Source organism: Podarcis bocagei (genome assembly GCF_964188305.1).
Source record: "Podarcis bocagei genome assembly, chromosome: 4".
In the NCBI taxonomy this organism is placed as follows: Eukaryota; Metazoa; Chordata; class Lepidosauria; order Squamata; family Lacertidae; genus Podarcis; species Podarcis bocagei.
The window spans coordinates 5,918,195-5,942,487 of record NC_138128.1 but is presented as its reverse complement, the minus strand read 5'-3'; the positions used below and the strand labels follow the sequence as shown (position 1 = coordinate 5,942,487).

Sequence of the window (24,293 nt, the reverse complement as noted above, 5' to 3'; positions counted from 1 at the left end):
ATTCCACTGTTGAAAAGCTCTTACTGCCAGAAATTTCTTCCCGATGTTTAGTCGGAATCTCCTTACTTGTAACTTGAATCCATTGGTTCGGGTCCTACCATCCATAGCAGCAGAAAACAAGTTTTCTCCATCTTCCATGAGTCAGCCCTTCAGATATTTGAAGATGGCTATCGTATCTCCTCCCAGTCTCCCCTTTACCAGGCTAAACATACCCAATTCCCTCAACTGTTGCTCATCAGGCTTGGTTTCCAGACCCTTGCCCTCCTTTGCACACATTCCAGCTTGTCAACATCCTTCTTAAATGGTGGCAGGTGAATGTGGGAGGGGAGGCATTGCCGTAGCTGTGGAGGGCTGCATTATTCTTTCATTCTCCTACTGCAAGTAGAAAGACTGTGATAAATAAGGGGCTAGTCCATTGGATTGTGTGCCATTATAAAGGAACTCCAGAACTGATTTTGTGCAGTGTGTTACAGGGCACAAAGCCAGTCCCTGTCTTAATCTACCCCCATAACATGGGAAAATCTCAGGTTTGCCGCTCTCAGCTCCTTTGAGAAGTGGTGGATGTGTAACATACAGCCAACCCTACCGCTTAAATGGCAGTGCTCCTCCCACTGCACCCAGAGTGCACAGATGGGCTAGGAGAGACTGGGAACAGGCAGTTTTAGGGTGGCGTGATTGGTGAGGTCGCACTGGGGCACCAAAACAATGCTTTAGAACAGAGCTCGAGAGGCTCTCACAGGGCGCTGCTGAAATTGAGAGCCCAAAGTCCTCCACTGCTGGGAAGGAGGACTCCTCTATGCATTTCCACACAATTGTGAGAATTATGGCTCCAAGGTCCTGAGAGTGACCTGCGTCCTGCCCGCCCCCTCCTTGTCCCTTCCAGGTACGACATCGTTTTCCTTCCTCCCTCTTTCCCCATTGTCGCCATGGAGAACCCCTGCCTCACCTTCATAATCTCTTCCATCCTGGAGAGCGACGAATTCCTCATCATCGATGTCATCCACGAAGTGGCCCACAGCTGGTTTGGCAACGCCGTCACCAATGCCACGTGGGAAGAGATGTGGCTGAGCGAGGGGCTGGCCACTTACGCTCAGCGCCGGATCACCACTGAGACCTATGGTAAGCGGCAGGGTAGGTGGCGCTTCCGTGACCTTGTTTACATCATTTGAAAAGAAGAGCTTGTTTCAGCAACCTGGGTGCCGTTAGCAGGGGCCCTCAAGAGCTGCCATTCTTATAGCATCTACAGTTCCTAACCAAGCATCAGGGAGCTGCAATCCTGACGTTCTAGATCTCTTGGAGCTCCTGATACTTCCCAAATAACCCTTCTCAACAAATTGGAAGCCAGGCTCAAGATACCTCCCCACGGCTCCTCCCCTCCCGGGAGCAAATTTCCCCTTTGTCTCCCGACATCCGTAAAGCAGTTTGTCCATCCTTTGGCGAAAGCCATCATTATTTAATCAAGATCTGAAACCATTATTTGAAGTGGGTTTTAGATCCCGCCTCGAGTAGCCCTAATTCCCTTCTACGATTGGATTGAAGACTTACACAAACTCGCAACGTATGAACAACTTGCATATAAACGCAGACTTGTCATGGAGAATTTCAGTGACATTTGGAATCCATTCTTAAAAATACTATAATAGGTTAAGATCTGGTGAAGTACAATAACAACCTTACAGTTAACGCGAGGGCTGTTTAAGCAGTATCCCAAGGGCAAGAAGAGAGAAGCTTAACTAGTCCAGAACTAGCTTTAAAAAAAGTTGCTTCAGTATTTTGTCTCAGTACGTTAATTCTAGAAGGGTAGTCAGGTTGCAGAGTCCTGCAATCCTGTATCATCTCACAATTGCTGTTAACCTTTTTTCTTTCTGTTTAATCAAATGATACATCAGCACACATGTAACAGTAGCATCAAGCAAAATCCCCCCTCCATCTTTTTATATGTACCGAACCAAGAATCCTGCTTTCCTAGTCTTTTAATCATACCCAACCTTGACCTCTGAAGACAAATAAGATAGGAAATCAGAGGAGAGATTGGACCACTGAAACGGAAACAACTGAATTTTAATGAGACTACTCTGGAGTCGATGAATTGTGGGTTGCAGCTTGATTCTTGGTTAACTGATACATGAAAAGGTTTCCAGTTCCATGCAGAAAATGTCCCAGTTTATGTGATGCACTTGAACAGCTCAACGTGTGGTAGCAGCTGTCACATAATTTGATTTAAAATTGCCTTTAGGGTGACAGCCCTAAAGTTTACACCATTCCATCACCTGCTTCCTTGAGATCCTGTGCCATCTCCTCTGCTGAACACTGGGCGTTTCTTGGGAAACCCAGGATTTCAACTTAGTCATTTATCTCAGATTAGCTGCTTGCTCTTGGCCTTCATTTCACCAGTTCCTGAAGCAGTGACCTACTTCACAGCAGTTGCGGGCAGAAGATTGATTGCAATCAACTGGTAGATGTCTGGGCAATCTGCAGTAGATCAGAATTCTCTAAATTAAGCTGCTGAACTAAAGAAAGCTTTCGGGGGAAACCAGGAGCGGATTTTTGTGTGGAAGGACTATGAGCTCATTTGAGGTTCTGGATATAAATTCCTGGGCTAAGCGTGTGCACCGATTCCAAGTCTATATCCTACCCACTATTTTGCAGTTGGCTCCAGTTGGGTTCCCTTGGGGTTTTAGTGAAAAACAGAGGAAGCAGATGCCACAAACCTGAAGTGTGCCCACCCCTTCTCTGTAAAATTGTTGTAAGGCTGAATGAACTAATTTCTTTCCCTGAATGTTAATTATAATGCCAAGATTGAGGGGTTTTGCAATTTGGCAATGTAGCTTCTTGTGTTTGGGTGGCCTTCCATGATGTCACAGAAGGGTGGGGACAGTCTGCCAGTGGGTGAGCTGTTCAGATGGTAGCAAGGACTGGGTCAGAATGGTGAGGTCCCGTGAAGAGAGCAGGCCTAATTGGGAGGGTCACGGGGAGGTTAAGAAATGGGGTTTCGAACTGGGAGCAGTCCAGAGGAGGGAAGGCAAAAGCAGAAGGCCACAGGAGGTGTGTGAGAGGGCCGGAGGGACTGGGAGAGAGAATGATAAGAGAAAAGAGGTGGCTAGGAGCTGCAACGGGAAGGGAAGCTGAAGTCCACATGTATATTTGAAATGCACAGCCAGATTTTGGGCTGCAGGCTTCAGGCACCAACACATTTTGTTTTCGTGTGCAGGTGCTGCCTTTACGTGCCTGGAGACTGCCTTCCGCCTTGATGCCCTCCACAGGCAGATGAAGCTCCTTGGGGAGGACAACCCTGTTAGCAAGCTTCAGGTGAAGCTGGAGCCAGGTATGTCCTGCGTTGAGATTAGCCGGCTGGGTCTCGGCTTTTATAAAACAGGCCGGCTCACCCTGACCACCTCTGGCTTCCTGTTATGCATGAGCTTCTGCTATCATGGCTGTAATCTCATCCCACCCCTCCACCCCTTGAAGCCTGAAATAGGTGGCTGCATCCTGGGTCAGTTCCACAAAGCAAATTCAGTGTCGCAGAGAGAGGCCAAGCATGAAATATCACAGCACAGTGGAAGTTGTTATCAAAATGCTGCTCTAAATTAGGGGCAGGCAACGAGCTTTCGCGATAAAGTATGGAGGTGGTTATTTTGGATTTCAGTCCCACAACACGTCCCTGCATTGCCGGGTTCCCTTCTTTCCCTCATCTCCCTGCTTCTTTACATTCTTTGACTACAGAAGGGTCTATAAGGCTGCAGTCCTTACTACTAATCGTAATAATTTATTATTTGTACCCAGCCCATCTGGCTGGGTTTCCCCAGCCACTCTGGGCGGCTTCCAACAAGGATTAAAAATACATCAAAATGTCACATGTTAAAAACTTCCCTGAACAGGGCTGCCTTCAGATGTCTTCTAAATGTCAGGACGCGGGTGGCGCTGTGGGTAAAACCTCAGTGCCTAGGACTTGCTGATTGTAAGATCGGCGGTTCGAATCCCCGCGGCAGGGTGAGCTCCCGTCGTTCGGTCCCAGCTCCTGCCCACCTAGCAGTTTGAAAGCACCCCTAAGTGCAAGTAGATAAATAGGTACCTCTCCAGCGGGAAGGTAAACGGCGTTTCCGTGTGCGGCACTGGTGCTGGCTCACCAGTGTAGCTTCGTCACGCTGGCCACGTGACCTGGAAGTGTCTTCGGACATCGCCGGCTCCCGGCCTCTTAAGTGAGATGAGCGCACAAACCTAGAGTCGGTCACGACTGGCCCGTACGGGCAGGGGTACCTTTACCTTTACTAAATGTCAGGTACCATATTTTTCGCTCCATAAGACACACCAGACCATAAGACGCACCTGGTTTTTGGAGGAGGAAAACAAGAAAAAAAATATTCTGAATCCCAGAAGCCAGAACAGCAAGAGGGATCGCTGCGCAGCGATCCCTCTCACTGTTCTGGCTTCTGGGATAGCCGCACGAAGCCTCTTCAGGGCAGCGGGATGAAGGCTCCCCCTGCCCTGAAGAGGCTTCGCGCGGTTAAGCCAGAAGCTAGAACAACAAGTGGGATCGCTGCACAGCCATCCCTCTTGCTGTTCTGGCTTCTGGGATAGCTGTGCAGCCTATATTCACGCCATAAGATGCACACACATTTCCTCTTACTTTTTAGGAGGGAAAAAGTGTGTCTTATAGAGCGAAAAATACGGTAGTTGTTGTTCTCTTTGACATCTGATGGGAGGGCGTTCCACAGGGCAGGTGCCACTACCAAGAAGGCCCTCTGCCTGGTTCCCTGTAGCTTTGCTTCTCGCAGTGAGGGAACTGCCAGAAGGCCCTCGGCACTGGACCTCAGCGTCCAGGCAGAACGATGGGGGTGGAGACACTCCTTCAGGTATGCTGGGTCGAGGCAGTTTAGGGCCTTAAAAGTCAACACCAACACTTGGAATTGTGCTTACTGCCTGACAGTAAGCCTAAGCCCCACTGAACTCTGTAGGATTGCACTGTAAGAACCCCAGGAGATTACTAAGGCCTAACTGCTAGATAACTTGATGGTAATACCTCACGGACCGCCTCTCCCCATATGAACCAACCCAGACCCTGTGATCACCATCTGAGGCCCTTCTTTGTGTGCTTCCTCCAGGAAACACTCTTACACCACTTTCACAGCTGTGGCTTCTCCCAAGTGACCCTGGAAACTGTGGTTTGTAAAGAGTGATGAGAATTCTTAGGAGACCCTTAACAAACCGCAGTACCCAAGATCCTTTAGAGGAAACTATGAAAGTGGTACAAGGGTGCTATTTTATTTTTATTTTCCTTCCCTTCCCTTCTTATAAATTTATTTATTTGTGGGGGGTTTTCAGATTAAAATTTTACAGTCACATATCCAACATACGACATAGAAACAAGATTCCAAAGAATCTCCTCGATTTCCCTCCTCCCCTTTGTGGGTCCTATTGTTAATCATTTCCTCTTGCATCTTTTAGAACAATCCAAATCTTTTACCTCTCCATTGTGTCCAAAATTCACCATTAAACTACAAGTGTTATTCCAATCCTACTAACAATTTTAGCTGTTTACAATGGTTTTTAAGATAAATTATAAATTTCCCCCATTCCTTATTAAAATGTTGGTCTTCCTGATTTCCTTTCCTTTCCTTTCCTTTCCTTTCCTTTCCTTTCCTTTCCTTTCCTTTCCTTTCCTTTCCTTTCCTTTCCTTTCCTTTCCTTTATCCCAGGGTGGTTCACAGCAGAAAAACAGAAAATGAGAATATAAAATACATAATAAAACAAAAATAAGCCAATACCCCCCCCCCCACAAACAGATTTTAAAAGCCATAGAATCCTAATCAACCAAATGCCTGGTTGAAGAAGTGTGGCTGTGACCACAGATTCATGTCTCTCTCTCTTGCCTTCTCCATTTCCTGCTCTAGATTGCAAACTCTTGGCATGTGGGGTTGCAGGGGCCTGTTTCATGTTTTGCTTCTGAAACTTTATGGAGCACCATAGACACTGGTGATGTTGTATAAATAAGTCATTAAAAGCCGTAATCTAAGGAGGAGGGGGGAAAGCTGTGGACCAAGGAAGCTTCTGATGGCATTTTTGCTTGCAGCTTTACCAAGATACTACTGTGTTCTCTCTCTCTCCTTCCCTTCCCTCCCCTCCCCTTGCCTATCCCCCATCCCTCGCTCTTGCAGGTGTGAATCCTAGCAATCTGATGAACCTCTTCACGTACGAGAAAGGTTACTGCTTTGTTTACTACCTGTCTCAGCTCTGTGGAGACCCAGCACGCTTTGATGCCTTCCTTCGAGTTAGTAACTTGGGTTTCAGAGGCGGGGTGTGTCCGTGTGCATGTATGTGAGACTCTTGCCTGTATGCATTTCCCTTTGAGACACCCAGGAGAAAGAGAGGGATGTCAAATTTAGAAAAGGAGGAGGAGAGGCAGTTGGCATGCTTTAAGCAAGGGCTTGAAAATAGCTGTTAGATGAGGATACCTCTGCAGGAGACCGCTCAGTGAAATAGATCAGCAAAGGGTCCCAGTTAAAACAACTCAGTCAACAACAACAACAACAACAACAATAATAATAAATTTATACCCTGCCCATCTGGCTGGGTTTCCCCAGCCGCTCTGGGCAGCTTCCAACAGAATATTAAAATACAATAGTCTATTAAACATTAAAAGCTTCCCTAAACAGGGCTGCCTTCAGATGTCTTCTAAAAGTCTGGTAGTTGTTTTTCTCTTTGACATCTGGTGGGAGGGCGTTCCACAGGGCGGGTGCCACCACCAAGAAGGCCCTCTGCCTGGTTCCCTGTAACCTCACTTCTCGCAATGAGGGAACCACCAGAAGGCCCTCGGCACTGAACCTCAGTGTCCGGGCAGAATGATGGGGGTGGAGATGCTCCTTCAGGTATACTGGGCTGAGGCCCTTTAGGGCTTGAAAGGTCAGCACCAACACTTTGAATTGTGCTCGGAAACGTACTGGGAGCCCGTGTAGGTCTTTCAAGACCGGTCAAAGCAATGAGTTGGGAGGTAGTGGAGAAGGAATACAAGACAGAAGGGGTTTCATGGCAAACACCCATCTTGAGAATGTGGCCTACATGTTGCCAGAGACCCCCCTTTCACTGCTTGTCCCCCCATCCCCACAAGTGTTAAGGAAGAAATCAAGTAAGCAGCAGTTAGAAAATAGAGGCTGGTGCTGGTGGTCTTCAGGTGAAGAGCTGATGCCTGGAAAGTGAGGCAATGCTTAAGGGGTCCTGAGTCAGAGCTCCAGAAACTGCTGGGCTGGATGCAGCAAGAGGAGCAGGAACGGGGATATATATTACTGTTGTTCTTAATATTAATACGTTGATTGTTTCATTTTAGTATCCTTATATTGTATTTTTGTTTTTCACTGTAAGCTGCTCTGAGTGATATTTTAATAGAAAAGCGGGGCATACTGTTCTAATCTGATCTAAGCAGCTGACATGGCAATGTATGCTAGATAAATCTCCACTGGTTTTCTCAGGCGTGGCTTCGGGCTCGTTCTGCGATTAGCCTGAGCCTTGTGTTCATGTACGCCAAGAGATGCTGCCTGTCGTGCAAGCCAGTTGCATCCCTGCTCTCCAATTACCAACAACTTTCTGGAGCATTATATATTTTATTTCTGCATTCAGCCTGGCCTTCCTAAAGGATTGAAGTGCCAAATAATTTAAAGGAAGTTCTTGTGACAGATGAATGTCCTTTAGTGAATCTTTAGGAGGAAGGAGTTTCATGATTTGGGGTGTTGGTGGTAATGTGGGTTTACATAAGTCCTTCCTTCCTTCCTTCCTTCCTTCCTTCCTTCCTTCCTTCCTTCCTTCCTTCCTTCCTTCCTCTCTCTCTCTCTCTCTCTCTCTCTCTCTCTCTCTCTCTCTCTCTGTCTCTCTGTCTCTCTCCCCTATGCAGTCTCCTGTGGGAAATAGACTTTCCTTACCTGTTGCATCTCACTTTTTCCTCTGCATGCTTGTTCCATCCCCCTTCGCCTTCTCCGTTATTGCCCTTCCTTCCCCGTTATTTATATGATTTTGCTACTTAACTGTCTTTCTCTTTCCCCTGAAACTTGCCAACTCCTTGACCCATTCTCCCGGCTCTTTTCCAGGCCTACATCGAGAAGTACAAGTTCACTAGTGTTGTGGCCCAAGATCTCTTGGATTCCTTCCTGGCTTTTTTTCCAGAACTGAAAGAACAATGCATTGAGAGCAGAACAGGTAGAGAAGAACACATTGGCTGCTTTTGCTTTCGTTGAAGCGCGGTGAGAATAAATGACCCTGGGAGCTTCTGCGCTAACATCAACTTCATTCCGTGGGTGTGCAGTGCAGCAGCTGTTGTGCCATTCAGACAGGGACAGAGAGAGGGGACAGCTCCACAGTCATGATGTTTTGTGTGGGCCTCTTTGGCAGTCAGGTGGTGTAGAGGCTGGAATGGGATGGGAGAAACCAAGGGTCTGGAAACCAAGCCTGATGAAGAACGGTTGAAGGAGCTGGGAATGTTAAGCCTGGAAAAGAGGAGACTGGGAGGATATGTGATAGCCATCTTCAAATATCTGAAGGGCTGCCATATGGAAGATGCAGCAAGCTTGCTTAATGTTGTTCCAGAGGGTAGGACTTGAACCAATGGCTTCAAGTTACAAGAACATCAGGAAGAACTTGTTGTCTGTAATAATAATAATAATAATAATAATAATAATAATAATAATAATAATAATAATTTATAACCCGCCCTCCCCAGCCGAAGCTGAGCTCAGAGCGGCTAACAACAATAAAAGTAACACAGCATTCTAAAATCAATTCATTCTAAAATCAATTCAAAATCAAATTAATGGCAACCATTGGGCTAGAGTTCTATGAGGATTACCAAAGGAGGGGGTCAGACTGTGCCTTGGCCAAAGGCCTGGTGGAACAGCTCTGTCTTGCAGGCCCTGTGGAAAATGTCAAGTCCCACAGGGCTCTAGTCTCTTGTGACAGAGTGTTCCACCAGATTGGAGCCACAGCCGAAAAAGCCCTGGCTCTGGTTGAGGCCAGCCTAACCTCCCTGTGGCCCGGGACCTCCAAGATGTTTTTGTTTGAAGACTGTAAGCTCCTCCGTGGGACATACCAGGAGAGGCGGTCCCGTGGGTACGAGGGTCCCGTAGGTAAGAGCTGTTCAGCAGTGGAGCAGACTTCCTTAGAAGGTGGTGGACTCTCCTTCATTGGAAACTTGGCTAGCCACCTGTCCTGGGTGCTTTAGTTGCGATTCCTGCATTGCAGGGGGTCGATGGAAGGTCTCTTCCAATTATATGATTCTATGAGAAGCAGCAAAGAGCTGTCCCCTCCGGCCTGCCAGTGATTCAACTGTTTCTTGCACTGTTGCAGCTTAAGCTAAATCTGTAGGTTGCAATTCGTAGCAAAGGAGGAGAAGCCAGGGGCTTGGTTCAAGGAAGTCACAACTGTGAATTGCTTTCGATGGCTGACTCATCACTGATACTGGAATCTGAATATAGTTCATGCTGTTGCTGTTCTAAGTTCACACCACTTAGAGCTGGGAGGAGAAAAGGGAAGTATTTAACAGGGTGTGGCCTGCAGCAAAGACATGTGGAGAGCTGCGTGGCTTGTATTTGCATTTAATTTAATTGCTGCTCAGTTTCAAGCTATATATTTTCCATGGGCTACCATCTGCAGTTTCAAGAGTTTGCCCCTGTTCTCCTTCCCCTCTCTGACTGGTTGGTGTTGTGCCTGAAAGCAGAAAGAAGGATCCATCATGAAAATCATCTCTAAAAGGTGCTGAGGAGAAGAAAGAAAGAAAACCAGGCTCGACAGAATTATGTCGCTTGTTTATTTAATTCCATTTATGAATTGCTTCCTATGAAACACCTTGAAGTGATTTAACAGTGAAAACATCAGCGATGAAGCCATGCATAAGACAGTTTCGTGTGTAAAAACAGTTCAGATCCAATACAGATACAGAGTAGGATAATAATAATAATAACTCCACTTAAAAGGCTTGTTGAATGGTGAAGGTCTTCAGTAGAGACGGCACCTATCTTCACATTTTGTGGATTTTATGTGGTGGATTTCTAGCCTGTCTTCTAGAGTATGTACTCTTCCTAAGGTGGAGCTGATCCCAGAAGCAAGCGAGGGTGCGCTTGGCTCCTCCATCTGAGCAGGCAGGTTAAACTGCTGCAAAATTCCTTGAAGGCCCTCCTGAGCCTGTGGAACTGCCTGCCACTCCCTGCTCAACAGCCTTTGACACCCTGCTACTTGTTAGGGTTGTGTTTTAAACAACCCACAGATTTGTGCAAAGCCGTGGGGTTGTGTCTCAGAGAAATTGAAACTGCTCAGAGCAACAAAATGAACCCCACATGCAGATCGGGTGGCAAATCAGGCTTATCTGGTGTGCATCTACTTTTCCTGTCAAAGCACATGTGGTTAACTGGAATGCCAGCCTCCACTGTTAGTTTGTTTTGGCAAGGATGCCTGCAATTCTTCAAAGTGGTCCAGCATAAGACCATGCAAGTCCAATCCTTTTGTGTGCATCTCTCCAGATATTCCCTGTAGGTCACCTGCTCATTGAATCACCGTAGCCCTGGGTCATATTAAAAAACCTTCTATATCCAGCCCAAGCCTTACCAGATATATTCCATCTTCCATTCTGATCCATTGCTAAAATCTACATTAAAAGAAGAAAATAGGAGTTGTATCCGATGTCAGCCCTATTCCAAATAAACCCATTGGAAATAATGGATGTGACTGACTGAGGTTCATTAATTTCACTGGACCTTCTTTGTTGGATACAGCCAAACATGTCACAAACTGAGCATTGTACAAACAGAAAATTAAAAAGTTAAGAGTCAGAGTCCAGGGAAGTTTGGGTAAACACAAGAGTTTTCAAGCAGCATTTAAAGTTCATTGCAGTCTCCACCTCACCGATAACTCAAGGAAGGGGATATCATAGGGTATTGCTCTCATCAAGAAGACCCACTTCTGCAGTGCCATGTGGTGACAAACCATTTTCTGTAGTGGCTGCCCGTTTGTGGAATGCTTTCCCCAGGGAGCCTTACCTGGTGCCTTCGTTATACACCTTTAGGCACCAGGCAAAAACATTCCTCTTCTACCTGGTCTTGGGCTAATTAACATATGATACCCTTTTAAATGTTTTTGTGGGAAGGGAAGTAGGTTATTGCTCAGTTCTTGTTTTTATTATATATTTTCTGTATTTTTTATTTTGCATTTCATGTTGTGAACCGTCCTGAAACCTACAGGTGGAAGGGGGGGTATAGAAATGTTAATAATAATAATGGTCATGAACTTACCTGCAGGGTCTCCTTGGAAGATCTTAAAAGCTTGGTGTGATCTGTACTGGGGCAGATGATTTCCAGGATTCCTGACCCCAAGCTGTGTCATATCCAAGGACTGCAGTGTAAACAATAATAGTGTTATTTCATGGCATTATCTGAGTAGGGCTTGGAGTGGGGAGAAGGGAGAGGCATGATTGTTTTGTGATATTGGAGATTAAGATTGCCTTGGCACATGGTCCGTAGACTTGGGGCTCATGCTTTGCTTTACTTTGTTGTGGAGCACATGTCTTGCATTCTGAACGTCCCAGTTTCATAGAATCACAGAATCGTAGAGTGAAGTGAAGGCATGAGGTGGGAGTTGGTATTGCAGGTGAGCTGTGCAGAAGCAAGCTGGCAAGCATGCTCCAAGACAAGCTGCCGGCTAGCTCTGTGGAGGCTCCTTTTATTAGCACAATATGCAAAACCAGTCAGATACATTTTGGACTGTGACCTTTATGCATCTTCCAATCCTCAGATCGTGGGGTGGTACAAAGTTATTTTGGCACCTGTTTCCACCGCATCATTTTCCCCCTTGCACAGTGTATGACGAAGGAGACAAAGGTCACAGACAGGGCACGGCAGACCACTAAGAGATCAAAGGTTAGATAGAGGGCATGATGTTCAGACAGCTGTGGCTTTGTCTGCGGGTGGAAGTGTGCTCCACGCCTGGCGATCATTCCTTCAGTAGAGTTGGAAGATACTCCAAGGAACATCTAGTCCAACCCCCTGCAATGCAAGAATCTCAACTAAGGGGTCCAAGACAGATGGCCATCCTGAGAGCAAAGTGGGGAACATATGGAGAAATGGTAACCAATGAAGGAGGGAGATGGAAAGTAAAATCATACGATCAAGTTAAGGTATATACATATGATTGGCTGCACTACTTTCAGGTAAACGAAATGTTTAAAAAAGAGTTGAAGGAAAAAGGTTATGAGGAAAAAGAATCAAACTTCCAAAAAGACATAATAAATAATGAGTATAAAAATCTGTCAAAAATGTATAAAATACTGTTGGAGTGGTATACGAAGGATGAGGAAGTAAAATCGGTGATGGTACAGTGGGCAAGGGATTTTGGATACAATGTTCAACTTGAGGATTGGGAAAGGTTGTGGAGAGAGAATATAAAATTTACGGCATGTACCTTATTGAAGGAAAACATGATGAAAATGCTCTACAGATGGTACATGACACCCGTAAAATTGGCAAAGATGTATAAGGTGGATAACAAATGCTGGAAATGTAAACATATTGAAGGGACGTTCTTCCATCAGTGGTGGGAGTGCAAGAAAGTTCTGATAGTGTTCTGCCAGCAGCCTGATCCAGTATAACATAGCTGCAAACACTCACAGAAACCTGACTGAAAAGAAGGCTGCTCCCTGTCTGATTCTGTTTTGTGTGTCTGTTGCAGGACTAGAGTTTGAACGCTGGCTCAATGCGACGGGTCCTCCTTTAATTGAGCCAGACTTATCTCAGGGATCCAGTCTGACCTGCCCCGTGGAGACGCTCTTTAGCCTCTGGACTACAGAGCCTCTGGATGCTGTGGCTGCTGCTGGCAGCATTGATATCGCAGAATGGCGGACGTTCCAGACCGTGCTCTTCCTTGACAGGCTGCTGGACGGGTCTCCGCTGCCCGAAGGTGAGTTTTGTTGAGCTGGCAGGTGAGCATCTGAGTCCCTACGTAGCTCAGACAGAATAATTGGAAGGTCGCGAGTAAAAGGTCCATATGGCCCTAAGTATAAAATGGGGGCATGAGTGACCAGCCAGTAGTATGGAGCTGGAGGACGAGAGGACAGGATCCCCTGGGAAACTTGATAAGCCTGCTGTACCTGAAACTGGGTGTGGCAAGTGCAGCTGAATGGGACACAGCTGTGGACAGCCTGAGGACATATCACATGCCTTGTGCCTTCTCACAAAGAGTGGGAGACTAGGGTGATGTCTGCTGTTTCCAGGAACTATTCTTGTTGTGAGACTTTTGTGGACTTGCTGAGAGTTTGTTTGGGCCCTGGGTGAGAATCCAGAGGCTGAGGAGGCGGATGTGTCAGAAGGAAAATGAATTGATCTCTCTCTCTCTCTCCCCATCCCCCCCCCACATAACTTTGTATTAATGTAACATTCTAATTTGTAACTGTTTATTTTTGTAATATCTAAGTCGTCTGCTGTTGTTTAAGCTCTTTGTACACCACTTAGAGATACTTTTAATATATTAAGTGGTATAGAAATTCAATAACCAAATAATAAATATTCAGGTCTTCCAGAGTTATCAGTAATAGACTCTGACAGCCAGGTGGCTTATTAGCCAGCAAGGAAACACTGCAAACTCCTAAGCAAAAGAGATGGTCGCAAGACGCTGCATCTCGCCACATCCATTTGGAGAAACAAATTGGCCAGTGTTTCACAGCTGTGGATTCTCTAGAGACGGCAAAAGCATGTATTTTTTATAAATTGCAAAGATCCGGTCTAACTGTTACACTCACCTCTGGGATCAGCATGCCTGTAGCCAGTTTGGGGGTAGGACTGCAGTTTGGAAGGGTAGCCCATGTTTTGCATGCAAAAAAATTCCAGGTCTGGTTTTGGCATCTCCAGGTAGAGCTGAGAAAGGTCTCTGTGCCTCGAGAACCACTGCCAGCCAGTGCAGACAGTATTGAGTTAGATGGAGCAGTGGACCTGCACGATCCACCGCAGCTTCCTATGTCCCTGTGAGTTTCATTTCCTCCTTAGTGTTGTTCAGAGCATCTCACCATATGAGCTGAAGCAGCCATGCTGTGAATGGCAGTGAATGTTAGCTGCCTTCGCTTATACGAACTTCAGAGGAAGCCAGAGGCAGACTAAAATCTAGGGGCATTTTTTGCATTAAGGTGTGGTTGACTTAGGTTTGCAAATTCAGTCTTCTCAAGGGTCTGAAGCCCTTCTGGGTTGGAGAATTGCCAGGCCTCCTGGTTCCATTTCTGAACGTTTCCGTATGTGCTCTTCAGAGGTGATATCAAAGCTCTCTGAGTGCTACTCGGCTCAGTTGGATGGCATGAACGCAGAGATTCGCATCCGCTGGCTGCAGATCATTGTCCGCAACGACTACCATCCCGATCTTCACAAAGTCCGGCGCTTCTTGGAAAACCAGGTACTAACTTCCAGATTAAAAACACCCTGCGTCTCTCGGGTGCATGATATTTGGGCATGAAACAACCCTGGAACTCCTGCTGATTGACCGAGTGTGTGGTGCAGTTTGTCGGCACGTGGAAACTGGTGGCTGAACTCATTGGTGGGCTGGATGAGGTTAGGCAGGTCAGTATTATGTTTCCTGTAGCGCAGGCTGAGGACTGAGGCTGAGAGAGGGTGGCTCGCCAAAGGCCGCCTGCCGAGTTTAAGGTTGGGAGCCAAACCAAGACTTCCTGATCCGTAGGAGGTGCTTTACACGGAGGAGGGAATCAAGAGGTGGAGGAAAAGTTTGGATGTGGGTAGGAAGAGGAGGAGTAGTTTGGATTTGATATCCCGCTTTATCACTACCCGAAGGAGTCTCAAAGCGGCGAACATTCTCCTTTCCCTTCCTCCCCCACAACAAACACTCTGTGAGGTGAGTGAGGCTGAGAGACTTCAAAGAAGTGTGACTAGCCCAAGGTCACCCAGCAGCTGCAGGAGGAGGAGGAGAGGACCCGGCGAACCCGGTTCACCAGATTACGAGTCTACCGCTCTTAACCACTACACCACACTGACTCTGGGTAGGAATGGTGCGAAGAAGCATCGCCCAAGAGGAGAGAGGAGGGATAAGAGATGAGAAGAGATGAGGGTGTAACAAGAAGGACTCAATGAATTTAATGGACATCGCTAACAGGTAGGTAGCTGTGTTGGTCTGCCGTAGTCAAAACAAAATTAAAAAATTCCTTCCAGTAGCACCTTAGAGACCAAATAAGTTTGTTATTGGTATGAGCTTTTGTGTGCATGCACACGTCTTCAGATCTGAAGACGTGTGCATGCATGGAAGGAATTTTTTTATTTTGTTAAGAGTTCAGTGCGTCTGAGTGTATCTTGGGTGCAACTCATGGTGTTTCAGTAGATTTTAAGAAGCCAATATATTTATATCTTCACTTTTGAATCCCTATTATTATTATTATTATTATTATTATTATTATTATTATTATTATTTTCATTTCTATACTGCTTTATATTTTTAAGGGGGGGAATCTCAAAACAGTTTACAACCTACATTAAAACAGGAAATAAAACAATTCAGAATAAAACATTACTGAAGAAAGTTGAATATAATGTGTACAGTTAAATACAATTAACATTCAAACACATTTCACAGGAAACTAAAATACTATCCTAAACATTTTTTTAAGAAATACTGCAGAGGAGGACGACTGCAGAATGCACCTTTAGCAGAGCAAAGTTAAAAAAAAAATTATCTTAAACATTTCAAAAGAAAACAGTGAAGTCAAATATAAAAGGCACATTTGAAACAGTATAACTAGCAAAATAATAAAATAGTCTCATTTGCATAGAACATATCTGCCGCTGTGCTCTCTAGTACTTTTCCTTTTACTAGGATACAAGAATAATGTGTTTGCACAATAATAAAAATGTTTTTGTGGGAGAGGGTTATTGGTTTGTTTTTGTTTCGTTATGTATTTTGTGTTCTTATTTTGTATTTTTATGTCGTGAACGGCCCTGTGCTCTTTGGATGAAGGGTGATATACAAATTTTAATAATAATAATAATAATAGGTCAGTCCTTTGGCTGGCTTATGCAGTACCACCAATCTATCAGTTTTCCTTGTTAGCTCTAAACCAGAATGCATATTTATTTTTGTACGGTCACTGAGTCCCATTTGTATTGCAGATGTCGCGGATGTACACGATTCCATTGTACGAGGACCTCTGCACCGGCACCCTGAAGTCGTTTGCCTTGGACATTTTCTACCAGACCCAGAACCAGTTGCACCCCAACTTGCGGAAGACCATTCAGCAGATCTTAACGCAGGGCCTGAACCCGCTCCTTGCCATGGATGCGGCAGCTGTTATGGCAGACCCTCTGGCTGCTGTGGTAGAGGACAAGCCCCCAGAAGCTGCACACAGTGCCATTTCTCTCAGGGACGTAAACGTGTCTGCTTAGCTCCCCAGCTCATGCCGGGCCTTTGAAAGTGGAGGAGCAGCCAGGCGAGGGGCAACGTGAACCAAGTGCTGCCTCCTGACCCTCTGTGCCACAGCTTGGGGGGGAGACTGGATCTCTTGTCGTCGCTCCCACCCACCCCTGCCCCCATTACACACACAAATGTGCCTTCCGGTGCCCGATTCGTTGGCACAGCCAGATATCAGGGATGTCTCCCCTTCTAGCTGCAAGCGGGAACTGTTATGGGATGGATCTGTTGACTTGATGCATCATGAATGTGGATTCCAGGGCGACTTTTGTTCTCCCACTGCAAGCGGGAAGAGTTCTCTCTCGGGCACTTGGGAGGGTCTGTGTCCTCCAGGCCTTCAGAGAGGCAAAGTCGCCACTGGCTGTGCACTGACAAGGAAGTAAAGGGAGTGGGGAACACGATCAGGATCATGGAGATTTGAAGGTTTGGCAGTGTTCTGCAAAGAACAGAAAAGGAGTGATGGGGGAGTCTGTTCCGTTTTTGTGCTCTTTTACTGTGTTACTCAGGAGGTGGAGGGTTTAGAACAATGCCTTCAAGCAATGCCTTGGTTTCATCAAGCTGGTCAGGCGTTAAAGGCTAGGAGACAGGGGGTGGATTTGAAATCCTCCCTCATTTCACTTCTGATTTTCTCCTCTGCGGGATGTTTGACACCCAAACCCACTCAACTAACTGCAGTGGGGCCGGGGGCCTGTTTTCCTAAAACTACACTGCAAATCCTTCATTAGTGTCTGGAACGCAGCTCTGAAAACAGCAGGTAAGGATGACTCGCATCCCCAACTCATATTGCAAATTAACAAATGGGATGCAATGGCAAACTCAGGCACAATCCTCCGGTAACTTTCCACATTTGTTAAATGTGCAAATCCTGCTCATTTTAAAGGAGGCCAGAAGAAGTGAAGATTCTGTTGGATTGTCTCTCTGGTCTGTTGGTGCTTCCCAGTGGTCATAGGAATGGACAAACAGGCTAGGTTTTGAGTGCAGAATGATACGCTTTGTGTCCTGTTCAGCCTGTGTCTTGGCTAAGGACATTTTTAAGTCTCTCTCTCTCTCTCTGGATGAGAAAGCAACCATTGAATATGAAAGCCAGCTTCTTCCAAAGCCGTCTCTTGAGATCAGAGCCATGCTGCCCACCAGCAAAGCCTTTCCTTCCTGGCCATTAGGCAGAGAGAAACAGAGACTGACTATGCAATGCCCTTCTGACCAGCCAGCCGAACTGCCGTCTGTCAAAAGTGAATGGAAGGGCAACCGTATGTAGAGGCATTGGTGCATCTTTCAGAAGATGGCTGGAAGTGGACAAAATGGTGCAGCGTCACATTTTCCTGCTGTGGGAGCGGCTGTGTTTTTAATATCTCTCTCTGAGCGCCTTTTTCTGCAAGAAGCAGAGAGCTGAGGATTGAACAAATAGGTCTACAAAGAGGCTTCCAACGAAAATCAAACAGGGTGCTGGGAATTGCCATATCTTCCAGGGGTGGAGGCAGTATAGGAATGCGTGTGTGTTTTTAAATTAACTCTGTTTGCCATTTTGAGAGCTGAGTGTGCCCGAAGGGCTGCTTAACGCTTCGTGGTAGGTGAGAATATGCTGGTGCTTGCTGCTGTGATCCTGTAAAGAACAGATGGGGAGCCCTTTGATTCATGGGCTGGATGGATGCAAACCTCAGAGGCTTCCCATCAGGCTCCCTGAACGTCTCCTCTTTGGCCCTCCTCCTACTTGAGTTCTGTGCTGGCTGCAGGAGGGAGGGAGGAAGCAGCAAACTGCAGGCACTGGGACTTGGTCCAGATGGGGAGCGTACCCAAGGGGGATAAAAGCCCTTGACCTCTCACACCATGGCTCCGATCTGTATCAGGCTCCCAGCACCTACAGTTTGCATCACCAAAAAAGGATCTGTTGAAATGAACTGGGTTGGTTTTTTTTGGCAGTGCAAATTGCAGGTGTGTGTGGGGGGGGGAGGTTGCTCTATATTCAGCGTGTGTGTTTTTGTCTGATAAGGGTGTGTGACTTCGTGTATCTGGCCCTCCCTTTGCTGAAACGTCACTGCTTTTCTCAGCCCGAAGAGTCCCCCCCCCCCACCGTAGATGTCTTGTCCCCGTGCACTTGGGGAACACGTGGCGGACTCTTCCTTGGGATTTGCAGTCGGTGATTCCCTTGCAGTTTTTGGACACACACAATTCCCCTCCTCATTTCCCTGTCTGTTGCACAAAGTAGTGTGGAGCAGCCATGGGATTTGCCAGCGCTCGTGGCCACCACATTTCAACAAGAACATTGGTTAATGTCGCCAGTTCTGGAAAAAGAGAGGCCACATTCAACTCATATCGCAGACAGGAGCGAGGCATCTCAGAAGCAGTCCGAACATACAAAAATAGTAGGTGCTTGCTGTTTACATATCTGTTCTCCCCACCCATTCTTTGATTTTAAATTGATTTTCAGGCAGCGTCAGTGTTTCGCCTCAAAGTTTGATAAAGCAATAATGAACTACAGGCATCGGAAAGATGCTTCACCTAATTTGTGGTACCTTGAAGTCACAGCAAGCTCGTCTCTCCCTCACAACAGAGATTAAATTTAGTTAAAATTAGTGGGGGATATGGTGGGGGTTTCCCTCCCTTTCCACACACCCACCTGATACATTGCAAACAATTGGCCACTCTTGGCATGCACCCCCCTTTGACAGCAGTTCCAGCCTGGCAGAGTCTTGCCCCCCCCCACCTTGCACCCTGGGCTGCCTTGGGCCTCTGTTTTATTCCAATCCTCCCCCCCCCCAACCCGGAGAGAATGTATGTAACCCTGGTGGAAATTCCTTTTAAACGTACATTGATGCCTTATGATAACATCACTGATAAATGTTGAATTAAACTAAACTTTGTGACTTTCTGAATCTCTGTTTTGCCTGTTTTCCCACCCCCCACTGCACCATCTATGCTTGTCTCAACCTCAGACCCACCTACCCCAGACAAATATCACAGCAGGGCACGAAAGTATTGATGCAAGTTTCACAGACTTTGCCAGAGGCACACTTAATTACTTATTTCTGGGCATTAATGGACCACTTGCCATCCAGTTCTCATGGTGGGTTACAAAATTTTAAAACAGTAACACTATGCACACTAAATCAATTTGAGCACTGTTAAGATCACCAGCACAAAACCTAACAGCAGTCATCCCTAAAATGCCTGGGCAAATTAACAGTGCTTAGCCGGGTGATTCCAGGTTCAAAGCTCCCTCCCCAGGGAAGGATGTAAGACCCCTTCAGCAAGTATTTTTCAGCAAACCTTAAGAATTTCTTGGTTTGCTCAATGTTGGTTGCTTCTTTGTGATTAATTTCTATATACAGTAGTAATGAGATTTAAGTACTGAGCAATCACAGCCTGACCCAGTAGCTAGGAGTCTGCGTGCTCTTTAAAGCTGGATTAGCAACGGATCCATAACAGTGCAGAGCAGGATCACTGGTGGCATGTAGGCATGGACCATGGGTATAGCCAGGATATTTGTTGGGGGGACAATAAATAAATTGGTTGGTGTTTTAATGTAGCTTTCACCTAACAAGTTTTGGCCAGCAGTAACTTCACGTATATGCGAATAGAATCTGAACTGGTGGCGAATGGTCAGAGAAAGAGATCCTGGGGTCGGTGTGTGGCAACTGCAAAAAAAGGGAAATTCCATGTGCAATTAAGTGAGGGGAGGCGGGTGCAAATGAAAAGAACTGGAATGATCCTAAGATTTATCTTGCCAGCAGGTATTTTAAAAAGCCCTAACAAGCTGTGGTCTGCACTGCAAGGACAGCAAACATTGCAGAAGACGAGAGAGCCCAGTTTTTGAATTCAAGGCAGCTCAAGTCCCAGATTTTGTTATGCGCCGGAACAGATGCGGGTTGATAACCGGGAGGTTCCATTTTTGTGTGCTACTAACCATTCCTCTTATTTGGCACTCTATGCCAGAGCTTGAGTTACTGTTTTTAGAAAATGCACAGCTTGCCTACGCTCAAAGATCTGAAAGGAGAAAAAAACAACAACCCCGGGACAGTTTTGCACAGGCGAGAGGGAGGAAATAAGCCAAGGGCATGCTGGGACGTGTAGTTCCTCCGGCCAGCAATGCATGCTGGGAGCCTTGCAGCTCGTCGTCGCAGATGCATGATGGGAATAGTAGTTTTCTAGGCTACAAAGGTAGTGCACGGGGGTTTGTGTGTGTGTGTTTTGCACCGGGAACAAGGGGGTTTTGCCATTGGTCGTGGCTGCATTGTGTGCTTCGGACCTTCCTTTGGGTTGGCTGGAGAGAGGAGATCTCCGCTGCGATCTGGCTGAAAGGTGGGACCGGGGATGATGGATGCAGAGCGCGCTGTGCAAGGGGCGAAAGGGGCTGCTTGCTTGCTTGCACGACCATGCCTGCCTGCCTGCAGAGTTGCTTTGCCATGGGAAGAGAACAAGAGGGGCTTTGTTTGCTAGGGCAAGGGGAGGAAGCGGAAGCCAAGGTAGGGCTGCCCCAGGCATGGCTTTGCCTTGATTCCAGGCGGGGAACCTGGCGTGCTAGAATTCGCTGCCATCCAGAAATGGAGGTGGCCATTTGCTTGAAGGGCGCTAAAAGGGGGTGCGCAATCGGCAGCGATCGGGCATGGCATCTAGCGAGCCTCCATGTTCCGAGGCACTGTACCTGTGACTCACAGGTGCTGGGCGCGCAAAACAGGGAGGCCCGGCTTGCTGGGCAGACTGGGATGGACAGGCCTTCGGTGTGGTCCAGGGTGCTGGGTTTCTGCTTGGAATGGCGATGCAATGCAACACAGAACAAGGCGCCTGGGCTTTTTAGTTGTTGTGGAAATTATCATCCTGCCCTGAAGTGGGTTGCTGCCTTCCTCTCTCTTTTTTTCCTGATTAAAGTTCAGCCTGTTGCACAGCAGCTGAAAGCACAGATTTAGAAGATGGGGCTGGGGGGGATGGCATGCATATAGATGCATTATACTGGCTTGGGGTGTTGCACCACCAGGCCTTGGGAAGCCATGAAGCTCACCGGGTGACCTGTCACTGGCTCCCAACCTAACCTGCCTCGCAGGGTTGTAGTGAGGGTGAAATGGGGAAGGGGAGAATCAAGGAGACCGCCATGGGATCCCTGGAGGAAAGGTAGGATAGGAACGTAATGAAGAAATAGCTTGGATCTGCGGTGAGAAAGATGGGGATTGGGGCTAGATCAACCATGAGGCAAAATAAGCGTCAAGAGAAGGGGGCCACCACAGCAATTTAAAACCTACTACATAAATGAAAAAAATGCATGATAATGATAATAATAATTTTATTTTTTATACCCCACCCATCTGGCTGGGTTTCCATATACACACACACACACAAATAATAGTAATAATAATAATAATAATAATAATAATAATAATAATAATAATAATAATAATAGAATAATAATAGATATTAATGGTATACATTAATCTTGGAAATACAACAAAATTAGAATCTGTCAACTGGCAAAGCGCCACTCGGTCCACTGAAGCTCGCATGTTTGTTGGTTGCGTCGGCTGAATTAGACATATACGGAGTCATCAAAATCTTTTAAATCGCTTAGGGCCTCTAAAGGTCTCAATCCAGCCCTGAGGGGGTAGGCTGACATGTCCACCGGTGTGGCCCTGCGTGCGTTTGTGGGAGACAAGGGACATGAGGTGTCACTGGCTTTTGATGGCATGAAAGAACATGGTGTTGGCGATGCAACATCCATGTTGGTTATGGTGAATCTGGGGTTGCTGAGGGTGAAGATGCTCTGCTGCGCTTCTGATGTCGCTTTTTGGGGGGGTCAGTTGTGTCCAAGGATGCCTGCGGTCTCATCCACACACCATACATTTAAAGCGCAAGACTCCCCCCCACAAAAAAGAACCCTGGGAACTGTAGTTTTCCCCCTCACAAGTGCCAGGGACTTCTCCAAACTACAGTTCCCAGGATTCTTTGGCATAGGCAAGTCATGTGCTTTAAATGTGGTGTGGGCGCAAAGACCCATAAATGGGGTTTTTCTGTGGGGGCTATTGTGAGCATTTCATTGTTGCTTGGCATTGTGTGGGGAAGAAGTGTGAGCAGGGTTGCCTTGGCGATGAAGGGAGCGGCCTCTTCAAACTGCCTCCACATGAGAAGGGCAGCACGCTGTTTGTGTTTGCTTATTTATTGTACAACATTTATATACCACTTTACCTGAGAGAAAACCCCTAAGCGATTTGCAAAGAGCAATCCAAAATATTAATTTAAAAATACAATTATTATCGTTATTATTATTATCTGACGGGGGGTTGCTCTGGCTACTCTAGGCGGCTTCCGACAATTAATAAAACCACAGTAAAACGTCAAACATTAAAAACTTCCCTATACAGTCCTGCCTTCAGATATCCTCTAAAAGTCAGATAGTTGTTTAATAATAATAAAAGGTGTAAATATAAAATATAAATAAACACTGCCCTTTAAAAATAATCCTAGATAAATGAAAAGGCAGCATTCTTCTCCGAACACCTGATACATTTGTGCCAAGTCATGCAACAACATAAACAGAATTCTGGGAGCTGTAGTTTGTTAATGGTGCTGTTAGGAGCTGCCTTGTCCCCCTCCATGGATCTACCAGCCCCTCTTCCCAGGGAACTCCGGGAATTGAAGCGCCCCCAAGGAGAGGAGGGTCTTCTAACAACTCTCAGGACCTTTAACAAACTACAGTTCCCAGGATTCTTTTGGGGAAGATTTGATGGTTTAAAGCACAATACTGCTTTATATCTATAGTGCCAATGGGGCTTGTTGCAAGTAAATGGGAAAATGTTCATTTATTTTGCCATATCTCCCTATCCTGTTCTGGCAGTGCTGGCATCACCATCGCCGCCTCAGCCAGGGCCAACCTCATAAGAACAGCAAATTATATTTATATCAGGGGCAGAAATTTGGAGTTTCCGGTTACAGAGTTCTGATTCTGTTTGCTTTGCCTGAAAGGCCGGGAAAACCTCATTGCTTCTCACTCGGCTCCTCACCGTGTAGAGCTGTGGTTCCCACACGCCCCACAGGGGGGCAATTTGATTTTTAAGTGAGGCAATTTGAGAATGAGTTTAGACCAAGTTAACGGCCTTTTAGGCTTACTCCGAGTGAATAGGAGATCCCTTTTTGAATAATAAGAATTATATGTCACGGGGGGGGGGGGTCAGGATTTTAGAGATGCTCAGGTGGGACACGGCCAAAAAAAGGTTGGGAATCACTAGTATCGAGTGTGGTTTTCCCCATTCAAACTGATTCCTTTCTCTGTACCTCCCCCCCCCCCATTTTTATAGACCCAGCTTGTGGGTTCTTTAGGATGTATCCGGGGTTTCTGAATGAAGACTATTGCAGGTAAAAGGGACGGAAACAGAGAGCAGGCATGGTAAGTGACTTAACGTTCATTTCACGCTAGGGGGAGCAGGAGTCTGATTTTTCTTGGCTACCTATAGGGTAAGGAGAGCATTCGCTTCTGCTATTTTAGAGCATCTCTGGACTTTGTCCACAAACAGCGCAAAGTCATCCCTAAATGACGTTGCAGTTCTCTTCCCTAACATCCCTCCTTTAATGGACTCCCAAAAGTTTCACGGTCCCTGCCAGGTGCTTCTGGGAAGCCCACAAGTAAGTTGTGAGGGCAACAGCCTTCTCTTGCTCTCTGCCTCTTGAATCTTTTGTGCAAAGGTATACTGCCTTTGAAGCTAGAGGCTCCTTTTGGCTGTCATGCCTAACCAGCCCAGGGATCTGATCAGTCCTGTTTCAAAGCTAGTGGCCATTCTCAGTGAGTTCTGTAAGTTAACTATGCCTTGCATGAAGAAGTCTTTCCTTTTATCTGACTCAAAACCTCCTGCCTAGTCCATTCTGTGATCCCGAGATCTTGTATTAGAAAGGAGCCT

The 24,293-nt window shown here is 46.4% G+C and overlaps 2 protein-coding genes across 10 annotated transcripts in view; both read left to right on the top strand.

The window, feature by feature from the left end:
* Positions 1-19,289, top strand: part of RNPEPL1 (arginyl aminopeptidase like 1) — a 30,261-nt gene extending 10,972 nt beyond the window's left edge. Inside the window, exons 5-11 of one of the 2 annotated variants that reach the window (XM_081190125.1) lie at positions 884-1,119; positions 3,212-3,325; positions 6,156-6,268; positions 8,076-8,184; positions 12,697-12,924; positions 14,261-14,403; positions 16,122-19,289. In XM_081190125.1, the coding sequence (XP_081046251.1) occupies positions 884-1,119; positions 3,212-3,325; positions 6,156-6,268; positions 8,076-8,184; positions 12,697-12,924; positions 14,261-14,403; positions 16,122-16,394 (1,216 nt within the window). In that variant the 3' untranslated portion in view covers positions 16,395-19,289. Of the gene's footprint in view, positions 1-883; positions 1,132-3,211; positions 3,326-6,155; positions 6,269-8,075; positions 8,185-12,696; positions 12,925-14,260; positions 14,404-16,121 lie in introns of both variants that reach the window. The other variant, XM_081190124.1, reaches the window with a different exon arrangement.
* A 1,262-nt stretch (positions 19,290-20,551) lies between these two features.
* CAPN10 (calpain 10) overlaps positions 20,552-24,293 on the top strand; it is a 28,173-nt gene continuing 24,431 nt past the window's right edge. For 2 of the 8 annotated variants that reach the window (XM_081190243.1, XM_081190248.1), the window contains exons 1-2: positions 20,575-20,715; positions 23,697-23,785. In XM_081190243.1, the coding sequence (XP_081046369.1) occupies positions 23,783-23,785 (3 nt within the window). In that variant the 5' untranslated portion in view covers positions 20,575-20,715; positions 23,697-23,782. The other 6 variants (XM_081190247.1, XM_081190246.1, XM_081190249.1 and 3 more) reach the window with 6 other exon arrangements.